This window comes from Rhinolophus ferrumequinum, chromosome 3 (assembly GCF_004115265.2).
Source record: "Rhinolophus ferrumequinum isolate MPI-CBG mRhiFer1 chromosome 3, mRhiFer1_v1.p, whole genome shotgun sequence".
Classification (NCBI taxonomy): domain Eukaryota; kingdom Metazoa; phylum Chordata; class Mammalia; order Chiroptera; family Rhinolophidae; genus Rhinolophus; species Rhinolophus ferrumequinum.
Window position 1 is genome coordinate 101,360,352 of NC_046286.1, and position 16,465 is coordinate 101,376,816.

The window sequence follows — 16,465 nt, forward strand, 5'->3', positions numbered from 1 at the left end:
GGGTCAGGATCCCTTCCTCTGGTGAGGATGATGGATCCAAGCGGGCTGACAGCCCTACCAAGTTATGTGGGGTGGGAAAGGGGCAGATGCCTCCATGAAGACATAGATGTGGGGCAGACATAAAAGCAGCCACTGTTGTCCTAGGATTTGGTAGCATGGATGTCAGTAGTGACCTTTGACCAAGGCAGTTTGGTGAAGTCTCATGGGACCGTCATGCAGTGGAGACAGCGCGTGACTGGGGATTGGCTTTGGGAGGTGCAGCTCCAATGGTAGTAGCTCTGCCTGTCATTTTGACTGGAAATTCCCAACATAGTTAAAAGAGCTTTCTAGCAAGTCATGTTTAGAGTAAGGAGAGGGAGGTCTTCAAATTCTGCTGGTTGAGGCCCAACTCCTGTTCTGTTTTCCTCTTTCCCATGAAGGAGACTGTTGGACTGAAAACATGGTAAGAGGGATTTGCAGCCCAGGATAGAGGTCTGAGGAAGCGCCAGGTTGTTGTGAACTCTTGGGTCAGACAAATTTTATTATTTTGCGATATACTTAAAAAACTTGCAAGTGAGATTGCCGTTTTCCTGGTTGGGATTTTCTGATGATTCACGGAGAGAGGCCACAAGTGGACCTGTTGGCTAATGTAGCTCAGGTTTTCAGAAAGAGGAAGAGTAGTTTTCTTATTGACTTTATTGTAATACTTAACTATAGTATTTTTGGCTAATGAAAGTGTGTCTTCTAGCTTGTGGTAGTCTGGTCTAGTCTAGTGTAACATAGACCAATACTAGATGCAGACAGGTCACTCGGAGGGTGATTTGTGAGGTTGGCATGGCTGGACAAAATTTGAGAATGACCAAGTTAGGTAGACTTTGAAAGCCAGGCAGGAGAGTTGATACATTCTGGCGTTGGTAGTGGATTCATTTTAGATTCTTTGTGATGGTAATGGGGGAGGTGATCTGCTGAAATGCATTTGTAGAAAGCTGGGCCTAATGGAAGAACAGAGGGTGGTTAAAGTGTCTTGAGAGGTTGAAGGTAACTAGATGAGTTAAAAGCTTAGTTACAGGTTGATGGTGACATAAACCAGCAGTTTCCAATCTCATTTTACTCCCAGACACACATGACAGATACGTTTCCCAGAGCTTCAGACTTCCAAAGGGAGAGGAGTCTGCTAGGTGGTGAATACTTTTAGCACTGTCCACGGTTGCCCTGTCCTTCAACTCAAGAAAGCAAACTAGTGTGAGTGGGTGACAGTGACATTAATATTAGCACACAGGTAATCTTGAATCGGATCTAATTTTGCTAATTTGTGTTATTCAATGGAAATAACTAAAATTGTTATTACACATTTAGTTTTATAACAAAATAATAACTAAATTTCTTGTGCACTTATGTGCCAGGTGTTGTGTTTTTAAGTAAAATATCTCATTTAATCCATGCAGCAACTTTTGGAAGTAAGTAATTTCAAAGCAAAGACTATCATTTTATAAATGAAGACACTGAAACATGAAATGAATAAGCCGCTTGCCAGAGGTTGCATGGCTATGAATTTGAATGCTGACAGGCCAGCTCCAGAGTCTGTGTACTTATTTAGGGCTGTGTTGTTTGAGAGTCATAGAGGCGCTCAGACAGGTATAGAGCTAAAATGGGAACCATGACGGGAAATCGGAACTCCTGAGAAACTAACTCCTTATGAACTCTCTAGAGAGGGAAAAAATGTGAATTTTGAGAACAGCCACAAAAACTCCCGATTAATCAGAGGCACAGGAGAGTTAGTATGGCACTAGGTTCAAATAGATATGAGAACTTCATGTATAACCAAAAATTTCGGTATAATTTAGCTATTTTATCTGTTAGCAAACAATCTCAAGACTTCTCCATATCGTATAACAGAAATTACAGAACACTTATATTAAAAGTGAAAAGACAATAGGACATTGGGGGAAAAACCTAGTAAAATAGAAATATAATCTAGAAGAGCTAAGAGTTTCTCTTAATAAACGATAAGACAAACAACCCGGGAGAAAAATGGCAAAGTCTAAGAACAGGCCTTTTGCAAAGAGCAAATCCTGATGGTCAGTGCAGCTTCACTAGTAAGCCAGGTGTAAATGCCAATCAAAGCAAAAATGAAATTCATTTTTTTCCGCAAATTGTAATCAGATTGGCAGAAGTTTAAATGGTTGTATCACATCATAGAGCGCTGACAAGGAGCCTAGAAACGGGCATTTCATGTATTGCTATAGGAGGATGGTTGTCTGCAACTCTTTAGGGAAGATAATCGTTGATGTGAGTTTTATAGTGCCCACAAGTGCAGTTTTTATACTTAGAAAGGAATAATAAGACCCCAGCTTTGGTTTAAATAATATTACAATAATGTTACGTTATTTTTGATTAAAAAAAAGTCATACATTAGTTAGTTCTTTCTTAGGCAAATGATATTGTTAGCTATATCAGAGGTTAGCATTCATTTTTATCAGGCCTGTGAACAACATTTGGTTTCATTTACAACCTAGTTGAATCATCTTCACATTTTTAAATGATTTATGCATTTTATATATTTGAGTCCCTTTTAAAGTACTTCAGATATGTGAACTGCCAATTAAAACTTAAGCTCTAATAAAAATGTAATACTTTAAACTTATAAATATTTAATACTTTAAACATAAATGTGATGAACCTGAAATTCCCTTGGATGTTCTAATATCGTGTCACAGTCTAAATCAGTTGCTCAGTTATAACCTTTGAACTGGAGTTATAACATTAAACATGGCAAGTTTGTGAAAATGCTGAATATGTTCACATTCCTTCTGACATCCTAAATATGAAAACTATGGTTTTAACTTAATCTTTCTGAGATTTAAAAGCTATATGTCCACTTCAGGAAGCCTGTTACCAGCCCATTGAACTGAGGGAATGTGCCCACTAGGGAAAAGTGTTAATTGAGGTTACTCACCACCAAAGCCTGGAATTCTGGCTGCCTTCCTGTTGGTGACTTGGGTAGGACACAGTGAATCTGATTATAGTCGCTGTGTCAAGTGACCTCATTCACTCAGAAGCCTGGCCCTTACTTTAGGTGATACTTATATTGTGTGGCTCCTATGTGCGCTCACAGAATTCTACAACAGCCGTCAGGGTGACCACTGGTTTGAATTTTGCATCTCTCACTATTAAGATGTGAAAATATCTTCTTAAGCCCTGTGTTCTTTCATTATTTGCTTAAAACGATACAATTCTATTGGATATTTTAAGATATCTGGTTGAGTTTTAGATATAATTCGTGTTTTTGTTCCATTTATGGTCTCTCCTGATAGTCTGGCAATATCTGCTAAATTTTAAAACATATTCCTGTAACCTACTTTTGTAAATATTACTAATAGATAGAGGAGTTGGTACTGTGCATAGATTTTTGTACAGTCTTTTTTTGTAGCATTAAGTGTGGCAGATATGCTGGAACAACTAACCATATGGGGATGGTTCAATAAATTGTATATTTTATTCTGATTTACTTGGTTAATTCACATCTTAAAATATATATGAATAAATTATATTTTAAAACAGCAAACACTTAATATTCATTTATTTATAACAAATACTTGAATGAATCAGTCACTAAAACAGACAAAAATCCCTTTTCACATGGAGCTTACAGACAAAAACAACAATGACTAAGTAGTATATTAGAATATGAGTGCTGTAAAAAAGAAAGGGAAGGAGAGTTCGGAGTGCTGGCGGTCTCAGGGGTGTGTTCAGGGATATTAAGTGGGGTACGTGTTGCTGAGAAAGTGACATGTAAGCAAAGACTTGAAGCTGAGGGAGTGAGTCTTGTGGCTCTTGGGGGGAAAGCCAGTGCAGGGGACAAGGGGCAGTATCTGAAGGGGATAATCGGTGGTAGCAAGAATAGAAATCTCTTTTAAAGAGTGTTGATATAAAGAGCAGAAAAATGAGGCAGTAGCTGGAGGGAAATCTGGGTAGAGAGGATTCTTTTTCAATTTGGCGAAACAACTGATGTGATAGTCCACTTTGAACGTCACGACACGATATTAGACGGGAGAGTGGGTAGCGAGGGAAGCCTTGCTCGAGCACACTGGTGATTAGCATGGAGAGGGCTGTCTGCCTGCCTGGCAGGCTCTGATGGATGTGTTGGCGAGGCCCGGGGGCCGTGCGGTGTGCCCTGGGGCCGTTCGGGAGGTTGGGATCGCCAGGGCTTGCGGCCTCAGCGAGGCCGAGTGGCGAGCTCGGCTGGGCTCGGCCGGGGACGCCGAGGGTTGCAGGCGAGGCCTGGGAGGCCCGGAGCGCGGCCTGGTCTGGCGGGCTCTGGTGAGCGCGGCCTGGCGCGCAGGGTCTGGATGACCCGGCGCGGCCTGGCCTGGAGAGCGTGGCCTGGTCTGGCGGGTACGGGCGAGCGCGGCCTGGCGGGCCTGGTCCGCAGGGTCTGGAGGACCCGGCGAGGCCTGGCCGGTAGAGCGTGGCCTGGCCTGGCGGGTACGGGCGAACGTGGCCTGGCGGGCCCCCTGGTGCGCAGAGTCGGGAGGACCTGGCGTGGCCTGGCCGGTAGAGCGTGGCCTGGTCTGGCGGGTCCTGGCGAGCGCGGCCTGGTCTGGCGGGCCCGGGCGAGCGCGGCCTGGAGGGCCCGGCCTGGAGAGCGCTGTCTGGCGGACCCAGCGCGCGGTCTGGCGGACCCGGCGTGGTCTGGCGGGCCCGGCCTGGAGACCGCCGTCTGGTGGACTTGCCACGGCCTGGCGGGCCCGGCAAGCGCGGTTGGGTCTGGCGGGCCCAGGCGAGCGCGGCCTGGCCTGGTGGGCTCCGCCTGTAGACCGCGGTCTGGCGGGTCTGGCGCGCGCAGCCTGGGCTGCAGGACCCGGCCTGGGGAGCGTGGCCTGGAGGACCCGGCGCGGTCTAGTCTGGTGGGACCCCGCCAATGCGGCCTGTTCTGGTGGACCCGGGCGAGCTCGGCCTGATCGGGCGGAGCGGGCCTGGAGAGCGCGGTCTGGAGGACACGGCGAGGCCTGGCGGGCCCTGGAGAGCGCGGCCTGGCGGGCCCGGTACGCAGGGTCTGTAGGACCCGGCGCGGCCTGGCCTGTAGAGCTCGGCCTGGTCTGGCTGACCCGGCCTGGAGAGCGCCGTCTGGTGGGCCTGGAGCTCGTGGCCTGGTTTGGAGCACCGGGCCTGGAGACCGCGGTCTGGAGGACCTGGCGCGCGCTGCCCGGCGCGGTCCGGAGGACCCGGCGCGATCTGGCGGGCCCGGCGAGCGCGGCCTGGTCTGGCGGGCCCAGCGAGCGCGGCCTGGTCTGGCGGGCCCGGCCTGGAGAGCGTGGTCGGGAGGACCTGGCGCGCGCGGTCTGGCGGGCCTGGCGCGGTCCGGCGGGCCCAGCGCGTGGTCTGGCGGACCCAGCGCGCGGTCTGGCGGGCCCAGCGCGCGGTCTGGAGGACCCAGCGCGGTCTGGCGGACCCGGCCTGGAGAGCGCGGTCTGGAGGACTCGGCGCGGCCTGGCGGGCCTGGGCGAGCGCGGCCTGGTCTGGCGGGCTCGGCCTGGAGACCGCGGTCTGGCGGTCCTGGCGCGCGCAGCCTGGTCTGGAGGACCCGGCCTGGAGAGCGCGGCCTGGAGGACCCGGCGCGGTCTGGTCTGGTGGGGCCCCGCCAGTGCGGTCTGGTCTGGCGGACCCGGCCTGGAGAGCGTGGTCTGGCGGGCCCGGCGCGCGGTCTGGAGGACCCGGCGCGGTCTGGCGGGCCCGGCGAGCGCGGCCCAGCCCATTTGGCGCCGTCCTCGGGAGCTGGCCGTGGGCCTGGCGTGCTGGCCGCCGCCCCGCAGTCCTCGCCCGGCTCTTGTCCGGGGAGGACGGCCAGGCTGGCCGGTTGCCGCGGTTCGCTGCCGCGGTTCGCTGCGGCCTCTCCCGGAATGCCCGGGTCGGCAGCCGGTCTCGGCCGCTGGGCGGAGCGGGCAGAGGAGGAAGGCGAGATGGATGGGCAGGCGCGATGCCGATGGGGCCTGATGCTGAGGGATGCCGGTGCCCCGCGCTGCGGCGGCAGAGCTCGGCTGGATCCCTCTCGGCCCAAGGCCAGGGACCTTCTTGTTTCCTTTTCAGGGTGGGCTCAGCAGTTATGAGGAGGCCCCAGGAGCTCTGGGCACAGGGCCGGAACGGGTCGCAATGTGGGGGACAGGAGCCGTGGGGGAGGGTCTTCAAGGTTGGGGGGGCTGCGGTCCGTGAGCGCCCCCTTGTGACCGCAGCGCGCGCCGCTTCCCACCAGCCTCGCCAGCCCTCAGCGTCTCCTGGAGCGCAGGGCTGCAGGAGCGCACCAAAGCCCCGCCCCATCTCCCGGCCCTAGGCCTGCCCACTGTGGGCGGGGCTACGGGAGCTGTCCACAGGCCGCTGTCCTCGGTCCCGGAGCAGCGGCAGGGCTTTTGTACCCCTTTGACCGAAGACAGATTTTCGAACAGACCTCGGAAATTTCAGGCAGACCCTTGCACGTAGGCAGGCAGGACAAAGGACTGCTGTACTGTCTAGCTTGATGATGTGGGGCAGCTCTGAAACTCATTACCCTTTCTCCAATTGGCATCTTAATTTTCATCCCTCTTCCTTTTCTCTCTCTTCCCCTTTTAAAGATCTCAGATGTATGTATTGAATTGGACCACATATAATCCTGACTGCATGATATGCACTCATCATTAATCTGTGGACCAACCTTTTTTCTTTTTGTTTTTTAAATTAGTTGTTTTGGATAATGTAACGAACCATGTCTCCAACAAAAGTTAGGTATTTGACAGCCACTATCTATGTGTTCCTCCGTACCTCTACGTGCCTTCACTGGAAATAATTATTAGCCCATATCCTTTATTTAAATTAAATTTTTCCTTCCTTCCTTCCTCTCTTCCTCACTCTCCCCTCCCCCCACCCCCACCCCAGTCTCTGTGTGTGTATGTGATGTTTTTAACTTTCTTGGGACTTAAGTGGTAACAACAGTATTATATTGGTAAAATCAACTATGTTGTTACCTTTTACCGTAGTTTATTTCTTCTAATGCCTATGTAATCCTGTGTGGGTCTACCAAAGTTAATATATCCACTCTTCTGTTGGTGGGCTTGTTTCTAGGTTTTGTTTGGGTTGTTTCTAGGTTTTTGCTAGTGTGAAGAACATGAGATGTTCTTTCCACTTGCTTCTCGTTATATATGTGTGCATGTTTCTTTTTCTTGTGTATATACCTAGGAGCTGAATAGCTAGGTCACAGGATATGTGAATGTTCAATTGTAGGGCATAATGCCATGCAATGTTGGAGAGCTCTGGTCCTTCTCCTCTAACATTTGGTATTTAAATTTTTTTGTCAATGGAATGGTGGTAATTGGTATGCCATGTGGTGTTGATTTGCAATTCCTTGTTCACCCATGATGTTGAACATTTTTTCATATATTTATTGACACATGTTTTTCTTCTGTCTGATCATGTTTTGTCCATTTTATATTGAGCTATCTGTTGCATGTGACGTATTCTTTTTTTCCTAGAAGCTTTAGAATTTTTTCTTTGCCTTTGACATTAAAGTTTACCATATCTTGACTACGTGTGTGTTTTTCTTCTTCTCTCCTCTTTTTGAGCTCTCTCACTCAGAGGTCATTCATTTTCTTTTACTTCCTAGAATTATAATTTTCTTTGTGTGTGAGTGTATGTGTATGTGTGTGTGTGTGTGTATATATATATATATATATATATATATATATATACATTCTTAATGCCAGTGCTTTGCCAGCTCTGTGTATCTTTCAGTTTATAACTTGTTTCTGTTTTCGTTAAGCTAGTGTTTGATGAATATAAACTTTTAAATTTAGCAAGACAAATTTATCAGTTCTTTTTGTAGTTAATGCTGCTGTATCTTAAATATTTTCCTACATAATGATCTAAAAGATAGCTATATTTTCTACTAAGAGTTTTAAAGTTTGTTTTTTGACATTTACATCTTTAATCCATTTAGAGTTGATTTTTATATATGGTGGTACATGGGCATCCAATTCTATCTTTTTACCCATATGGATTGCCATTTTGTTTCCAGTTCCATTTATTAAACAGTCGCTTCTTTGCCCACTGATCTGATATATTACTTGTATGTCACATTAAAGTTTGATTTGCACAAATGTCTGTGCTCTCTGTTCTAGTCTCTATTGCAGTCAGTTATTCTGTTCCTGTGCCAACTACCATCACCATATTGACATTTTATAGATTTTTTTTTTTTATTCTGGGTTATTGCAGTAACGTCCCAGGCAAACTGAGACATGATCACCCTACTTTTGGGCCATTCTAAAGAATTTTGATTTTATAACACTTATGATGGGGAGTTATTGAAGAATTTCAGCAGCTGAGTTATAGGTTCTGATATATATTTTTGATGATCACACTGCTGGTGCAAGATGGTTGGGGCAGAGTGTATGGTGAGGGATGAGACAAGAGTGGAGGCAAGGGAACCAATTAGGAGGCTGGGGTCAGAGTACAGGTGAGAAATGATAGTCGTTTTAGTAGTAATAGACATGGAGAGATGTGGGTGGATTTGAGATGGAGGTAGAACCAATAGGACTTTCTGATGTGTTGAATGTAGTAGATGAGAGAGAGGACTTTGTAGAATATGTTTGGGGCTTGGAAGAGCTGGGTGAATGGGGATGCTATTCCTGAGATGGAGAATTCTGGGGAAGGGACGGTTTGTAAGTTTATAAGCTTTCAGATGAATTAGTGCCATTTTTAATTTGCTTATGCGTGGCAATGGCTTTATGGTTGTGAGTATTTTATAGCTTGGTCATACTCTTTCCTCTCCAAATAGGTGACTCTCTTTTGAAAAGTGCAACCAGAACTCTTCTGGAATTCAACACAACAGTGGACTGTGATGTGAAGCAGAGCAGAGGCCATAGAGTCCAGAGTAGCATCACGTTCCTGTGTGGGAAAACCCTGGTGAGTCCTCAGAGACACTGTATAGTCCTTATTTGGTTAAAAATGTTTGCCCTGTGGGAAGTTTTGATACAGTGATGCTCCAGGAAGAATAAGGGAGCAAAATCGAAAATACAAACAGATAAACAGAAACCCCAACCAAATCACCATCACCATTAAGAACCAATAAGTAAAAAATCCTAAGTCTGTAGTTACAACTTTTAAGTGAAACTTGATGCACATCCTGTGTAAAACTACAATTTAAAATACTGCTTAATGTTTATGTTGTAGGAGTAAATTTTTTTTTTCTTTTTAAAATTTCTTCTCTCACTGTTTTATTTTGATAGGTTTTAGGCAATGTGTATGTGTGTTTTTCTTTAAATGTTTTTCTTTCCTCATTTACATTAAACTGGAGAGACGGACTTCTGTCTAGGAAAGGCCTTTGCCAGTGGCCAATGGGGAGCCCCACCTTTTTGGGTATTCCTAGTGTTGAAAGGGGCCATCATTGTTCTCGCTGTCTGCATGTTGTATGTGGTTTTTTGATTTAATCCTTGTTATTTAGAAATGGACTTTCAGTAAATAATTGCTAGCTTTTAGGAAAGGCAATTTGTGTACCGATCTTATGAATGTTCTCTAATCAGAGTAAGAACTCAAATGTTTAGAAAAATCAGGTTGAGTGAAACTCATGTGGCTACCAGATTGCTTTAAAATATTATTTTAGAATTTGGTGCTGTGACTATTGTATCCTCAGGCTCACAGTGTATCATCTGAGGAACTTTAAAAATAGAACTTACATTAAGTTTGGACCAGGCTATCAACAGCACTATTGCCTACCCTGAGACCTTGGGGGAAAAAATCTGTGCAGTAATATGAAATATGGAGGTCTGCATTACTGAATAAGCTAGCTGCTGTTTTAATTTTAACTGATTTCCTTCAAGAAGTCTGTGTTTATCATAAAAGAACCAGAATGGCGAAAAACTCCTTAGACTAGCACATGGGAGCATAGAGGTAAATTCTCGCCATGTTGTGTGCCACCCAGAAAGGCTGTCTGTGGTTCAGTTTGGAGTTAACATTGGTTGTAGTCTGTCGGGAGGGGCTGCTTTCCAGCACAGGGACGTCTGAAGCGAGACTGGTGTAGGATCTCGGTTGGGTTTGCATGGGCCTCCTCCCTTGGCTTACAGGAAACATGAGGTCACATTTTCTGGCTTTGATTTTGTTAGCGTTTGGTTTAGAGAACATTTGGAGTTTGAGAAGAGAAGGACTCTGAGGATTACTTCCCATGAGTTTACTGTACTTGCATAGTTGGGGCAGTAGAACAGTTTTGGCCCGATTATACTAAAATTCCAACATGATTTCATGCAGCTTTTGTCTCAGAATTTTTGGGTTTGGGAACTTCGTCATGACCTTGTTGAACTAGAACAGTTGGGTTCACCCACCCCCCACCCCCTTGTTGCTACTTTAAAAATTTTCATTAGCCTCTACTGTTTCTAACTTTAAAGAAGAAAACTTTACAATATGTAGTATGATAACTTTTTATTTTATTTTTAATAGGGAACTCCTGAATTTGTAACTGCAACAGACTGTGTGCATTACTTTGAATGGAGGACTACTGCAGCCTGCAAGAAAGACATATTTAAAGCTAATAAAGAGGTAACAAGGGCATTTCAAGCTTATATGCTTGTGAAGTACATTCTGGGGCCCTTAAGGTTTGAAATACTGACACAAACCTTTGGGGTGGAAATCTTTGTTTCGCTTTTAAACTCCACGTCATGTGATTTAATTTTTAAAATTGTGCTGGATGGCCCTTATTTTTAGGACAGGGCGTTTAAAATATCACAGAATGTGACCGAAATAGAATGGCTCACCCACGTAAGGCAAGTTAGTTCTTGGTTTCTGGTGCTGTGCAACTCAGTGACTAAGCAACATGGTTGAGCTGGGGAGTATATGATTCACTCTGCCTACAGGTGCCACCTCCCAGTGCTGGGGTGGCTTCTGGATTGTGAATTCAAGCCCTCCAGTTCTTTGCCAGCTCACCGCAGAGACTGAAGGACTGTTACTGTTCCTTCCACTCTTTCTCTGGTCAAGTCCTTGTTGGTGATCCATGAAGCATCCTGTCCCCTAGATGAGAGGCTCTGCAGTTGGTTCTGTCACGTGACTTGGCCTGGCCATGGAGGAGAGCAGACGGCAGTTCCCTTGGCCGCTTCTCCTTTCCCACCACCCGGGTCTTAAACGTGGTTTCCTGTGCTCATCTAGACAGTCTTCATGGGTTCATAATTCTCACTTTTCTTCATTAGTTTTCTGTTCTGAAGGATTGAGTTCAAAGGCTCTTTTAGGAGCTAGGAACTGCCAAATGGGAGTCATTTTCACTAATGGCAAAAAGAGATAATATCGTTTAAGAAGGGCAAAAAAAGACATTTGTTTTGAAAAAATAAAACCAAATTAAATTGTGAATAATAAATGACTTTTCAAATATGGCAGTCTACAAAAGACAAGACAGTGAGATGAGGGGGAGGGGAAGGCAAAATGCTTCCCAGGAAAGAGCATAGGGAATAGTCAAGGAGAAAAAGCTTCAAGGGTGAAAAGAAATAAGGCCTAATGAAATGACAGGAGAATTTAGGAGATGGTGTCAAATTTAAACTAAATTTTAAAACGGAGGTTGAACTGTTCGCCAGTAAACAGTTAGTGGCAGGAGAAGCAGCTCAGAACTGCAGAGAGGTTTGCATTCCGCTCCCCCGTGAGACCCCAGGCCTTTCCAGGCCCCACGGCTGTTCCCTTGGGCCCTGATTCTGCAACCTGATCGGGAGACCCATTTTTTCTGGTTCAACTGAGCGGCTGTCCTCTTCCCTTGCTTTGCTAAACTGACAGTTTTGTCTCCCATCACCTAGGGAAAAATTTGCTTTCCAAATTAAAGAAAGAAAGAAAGAGTTATTCCCCCCCGACCCCTTTTGTTTATGTTATAGGCCAGAAGTTACAAAGTACAGCCTGTGGGCCAAATCTTGCCGTGGTCTGTGTTTGTACAGCCCCAGAACTAAGAGTGGTCTTTACATCTTTATAGGATTGTAAAAAAGCAAAGAAGAATATGTAGCAGAGACCTACGTGACTCATAAAGCCTAAAATATTTATTCTGTGGCCCTTTATAGAAGTATGCTGTGTTCTAAATTGTTTTTTTGGAGTGGAGTAGGGAGGTATAGCTGTTTTTCTCAAAACACTGACATTTAATTTCTCTTAGAAGAAGCTGATCTAAAGATGCCTGAGCAATGTTGCAGTTTCGGTGATCATCTCTAGCTCTCGTCAGCAGCTGGGGCTTTATTCATTTAGTTTCCATTTATTGACGGCCTGTTGTGGGCTAAGCAGTAGGAATTTCATCACGTCTTGAAAGGGTTCTTGGTTTCAGGAGCCCTTGGACTAAAGGTGTGGAGGGCATATCTGTTCACAACCTGAATTTCTTTCTGCCTTCGGTGTAGGTACATTAGACAGAAAAAACTGACGAGCGTGATGGCTGCTAAAATAGCCTTGCCGACCCTGTTAGCAGATCTGCTAGCAGGTCATAATAAAGCACACTCCCTTTTCTCTGTCTTCAGTTGGATTTGATTACACCCACAGGCTATGGTATAACTTCAAAAAATTACGTTAAATGTTTTATGTACTTGTAAAACACTCCGCATTCCTTAAAAAAAAAAAAAATCCAGATTTGGTTTAGAGTTGGTGTAGTCTCGATTTGCACACCTGACTGATGTCTCCTCATTTCTTTTGTTAGTATTGCCGTGTCAGGTTTAGAATGCTTTGATGGGCAAAGGTCGTGGTAGTTCCAGACAGTGCCTTTTAAAACGACCGCTATAATGCTTGTTCGGTGGATTCTGGTAGGGTTTATCTAGATAATAATTTCTTTAAAACATTGTGGACAGACGTCCCCTACCATAGCACTCATGGGAACACAGAAAATTCAGAACGTACCCGAGTTACATAAATATGGTTAACATACATGCAGCATTTTGTAACAAGGTTGATTCAGTGTGTGGAGTATGGAGCTGGCAACCACCTCCCTCCCCCGGCTGCTCGGTCCCTGCTCTCATGAATGTTTCCATTGCTTTGCTCAGTGGAGCAGGAAGTGGGAGGACCTCCCCCTGGAGCCTGGACTGCCTTTCCGAGGCACACTCCAGTTGTGTGGGGCGCTGCGCTGGGTGTGTCTGCCAGTCCTTCCTGGCGTGGGGAGCCGGCCAGAGGTGGCTAACTGCCTTGTGCTGGGTGTCTGTGGCCTCATTTCCTGGAATCCCTCAGGCCTCTTGGTGGAATTGAGCTGGTTCAGAACTGCGAGTTCTTTCAAGTGGGGCCCCACCTTTCCCTCCAGCCATGGGCCAGCCTGCTTGCTCCCTTTTCTTTCAGAGGCTTTCATTGTGTGGCCGGGAAAGGTGCTGCTTGTCTCCCATTCTAACCTGTCAGCGGAGTCGCTCCCCTCTCAAGTTAGTGATTCTGTATTACCTTGTTGGGGGAGGACAGGCCTTCAATTTGCAGGGTTGTGGACACTGGTTACTTTCACTAGAACCTAGTGATGGCCTGCAGGAATACCTTCCTTTTCTTTTCATTGCCTCTCGGGTGGGACGTAGTGTTAGGTTTGGCATCTGGCCTTCAGATCCTGCCGGCCTTGCGTGTGTCATGCCAGACGTGCCAAGCTCCTCGGTTGTCAGTGGGATGTCTGATCAGCAGCACAGGCCTTGGGGGCTTTGCCTTGAGGATCTGGTTGGAATGAGTTTATGTGTTCCCTGAGGCTGTGAGGAGGTGTCAGTTGTTTGATGTAATCCATTAGTTCGCCATGAAATCTTGGAACACAGGACTGGGGAAAAAGGTCACTGGGTTAGAGCATTCCTGCAGGTTGATAGCATCTAAGAAAAATCTGAAAGCTAAATATTAAGCAGTTAACCTTTGTAAACATGCCTGTGAATAGCTGCAATCCAAAAGACTAAATTTTAGGAAAATTATCTATAGAAGATGATGAAGCAGACTACTTTGAAATGATTGCAGAAAATACGCGTTTTTAGGCTGTTCCTTTGCAGGGGCGATTAAAATGATGCCAGTATATCATTTTGGAAGCAAGACTTTCAGGGGTGTTTCGAATAAAGACATAGCAGTAGGTGGTGGTAAGTAGGTGACCGGGGCCTGTTTTAGTCTTGGACACATCTCGGGGCTTGAATGTGTTGCCTTCAGAAATAGGCAGAACTTTTAAAGCATAGGACTTTGCCAACTGTAATGGGTTTCTTGACATTTTAGAAAGCAGAGGCCATTAGTTCATAGAGATGAGAGGTTATAAATGAGAGCCCAGTAAGGGTGGACTAGATGCCCAGAGGAGGAAGTTGTCTTCATATGTGACTGAACGGAGGTGAGGCTCTAGGCATTATCCTGAGCTCTTCTCAGGGCTACAGCAGTGCCACAGCCCTGTCCCAGGCAGTGTACACTCTTGTGAGAGGAAGGCGACAGCTCAGCCCGTGGCCGTCCCTGGTAATGCATAGCAGTGCTGTGAAGAAAAAGAAGGCAGGGCAAGGCACAGGGAGAGGTGGAGAGCGCCATGTTAGAAAAGGCCTCACTGAGCAGGTGACCTGGACGAGGTTTAGAGAGAGCCATGTGGACATCTGGGAAATGCATTCCAGGTAGGGGAGCAGCAGGTTCCGCAGGGCTGAGCTGCACCGGAGGTCGTGAGGCTGCGTGCAGTCGTCCGACGGGATTTTGTTCTTCATGAGATGGAAGCCATTGGTAGGTTTTGAGCAGGGGAGCTGGTGGTTGTGGGGACATAGGCTGCAGGGTAGGGGGCTTGTAATCTGGAAGCAGGGACCAGTTCAAAGAGGCTACAGCAAGAGGAGATTATGGTGGTTTGACAAGGGTAAGAAGTGAGTAGATCCAGAATCTGGTTTGGGGGTGGAATCCACGGTTGGGATGTGGAATGTGTAGGATCTAGGATGACCTTAAGGGTTTGGCCTGAGCAACTGGCCGAGGGATGGCACCGTGTTGAGATGGGGAGCACTGAGGTAAGAGCAGGTTTTGGGGGAGAAACTGAAGTCCTATTTGAAATATGTTATATTTGAGGTCCTTCTGTGTATCTGAGTGACAATGATAAATAACAACTACAACAAATAACACTTGTACCAACTTGTACAGCCAGGGGCTGTGCCATGAGCTTTACACGTCTTAACCTGTTCATTCCTACAGCAGCTCTGTGAAGCCATTACTGACAGGACGCATGGGGACCCTGAGCACAGAGGTTAGATGGCCTCATGGTCATCCTAAATGTCAGCACCAGATTTTGGACACAGCATTTTGTCTCGAGTCTGTTTGTAAACACAGATTCTGCTGTGGTTGGCTAAGTCTGGAGCGGGAGGAAGGTCCCAGCTAAAGACTTGCATTTGGGAGCCAGCGGTGGGTATTGAACGCAATGCATGAGATCACCCGGGGCCTGAGTGGAGACGGGGACGTGGTCTGAGAAGCCAGGTGTGGAGACTCTGCGTTTGAAGTTAGTTAGAAGGAAGATGGGGAATGTTCCAGGAAGCTGAGGAAGAGCAGGTAGTGGGCAGAGGGAAACCAGGAGCCACTGGGGGGCCAGGCAGCACAGTGACGAAAGGGTTTGGGCCAGGACGGGAGGATCGGTGGCATCAAATGCCACTGTGAGCCCAGCAAAGGGAAAGCTAAGGCTGAGAGTGAGCGTCGGATCTGACTGTGGTTGGTGGGGGCCTGGCTGGAGTGGTTTTGGCGGAGTGGGGACAGCAATCTGCCGTGACTGCATTCAGGAGTGAACAGAAGGGGAGGAAGCGGAGGAGATGATGAGGATGGACAGCTCAGGGGCTTTTGCTGTAAATCGCCCAGCTCTGGGATGACAGCCGAGGGGGCAGAGGGACAAAGGAGGACATTTATAAGGCGGTTGGTACTCCTGCATGGTGAGGGAAAAGGATGCCCCTGAGCGATGATGACTGCAGAAGCAGAGGCCTGGCGTGGGTGAGGAGAGAACTAACTGTGCAGCAGCTGAAGCGCTCGTCAGCCTTTGCTTTGTCAGAGGACATCACAGCCTCATAGGCCCTGAGCCCTGGAGACCAGTGTTACGTGACATCGGCCGTAGGCTCTGCTGAGCCACTGGCCCCAGGAAGGTGTGTGTTGAAGACTTACCGTTCTTTCTCTCTTCTCTTCCAGGTTCCGTGCTATGCATTTGATGGAGAGTTGAAGAAGCATGATTTAAATCCACTCATCAAAATTAGTGGTGCTTACTTGGTGGATGACTCTGATCCCGACACGTCTCTGTTCATCAACATTTGCAGAGACATAGGTCTGAACCTGGGTGGGCGTGGGCGTGAGGCATGTCTTAGAAGGTTTCAAAGCCTGTGTTCTCCCCCCTGTATGCACCTCCTTGGATATCCAGGTCACTGACAAAGCCCCCTGAGAAGGTTTTTGTCCCAAAAGATATTCTCTGTGTACAACCCAGCCCTTGGCCCCCAGTAAATTGATTCCTTTGCAAATTCCCTTCGAACGATTGGTCCATCCCAGTGTGTTCTCTCTGCCAGACACTTTGGGTTTCAAGATTCTCCAGTAAATCTTACTTCCAATG

The 16,465-nt window shown here is 47.0% G+C and overlaps 1 protein-coding gene across 1 annotated transcript in view; it reads left to right on the forward strand.

Annotated features, from left to right (window-relative positions):
- IGF2R (insulin like growth factor 2 receptor) overlaps positions 1–16,465 on the forward strand; it is a 100,007-nt gene that overhangs the window by 20,437 nt on the left and 63,105 nt on the right. Inside the window, exons 3-5 of the mRNA XM_033097012.1 lie at positions 8,780–8,907; positions 10,435–10,533; positions 16,054–16,186. Coding sequence (XP_032952903.1) covers positions 8,780–8,907; positions 10,435–10,533; positions 16,054–16,186 — 360 coding nt within the window. The remainder of the gene's footprint in view (positions 1–8,779; positions 8,908–10,434; positions 10,534–16,053; positions 16,187–16,465) is intronic.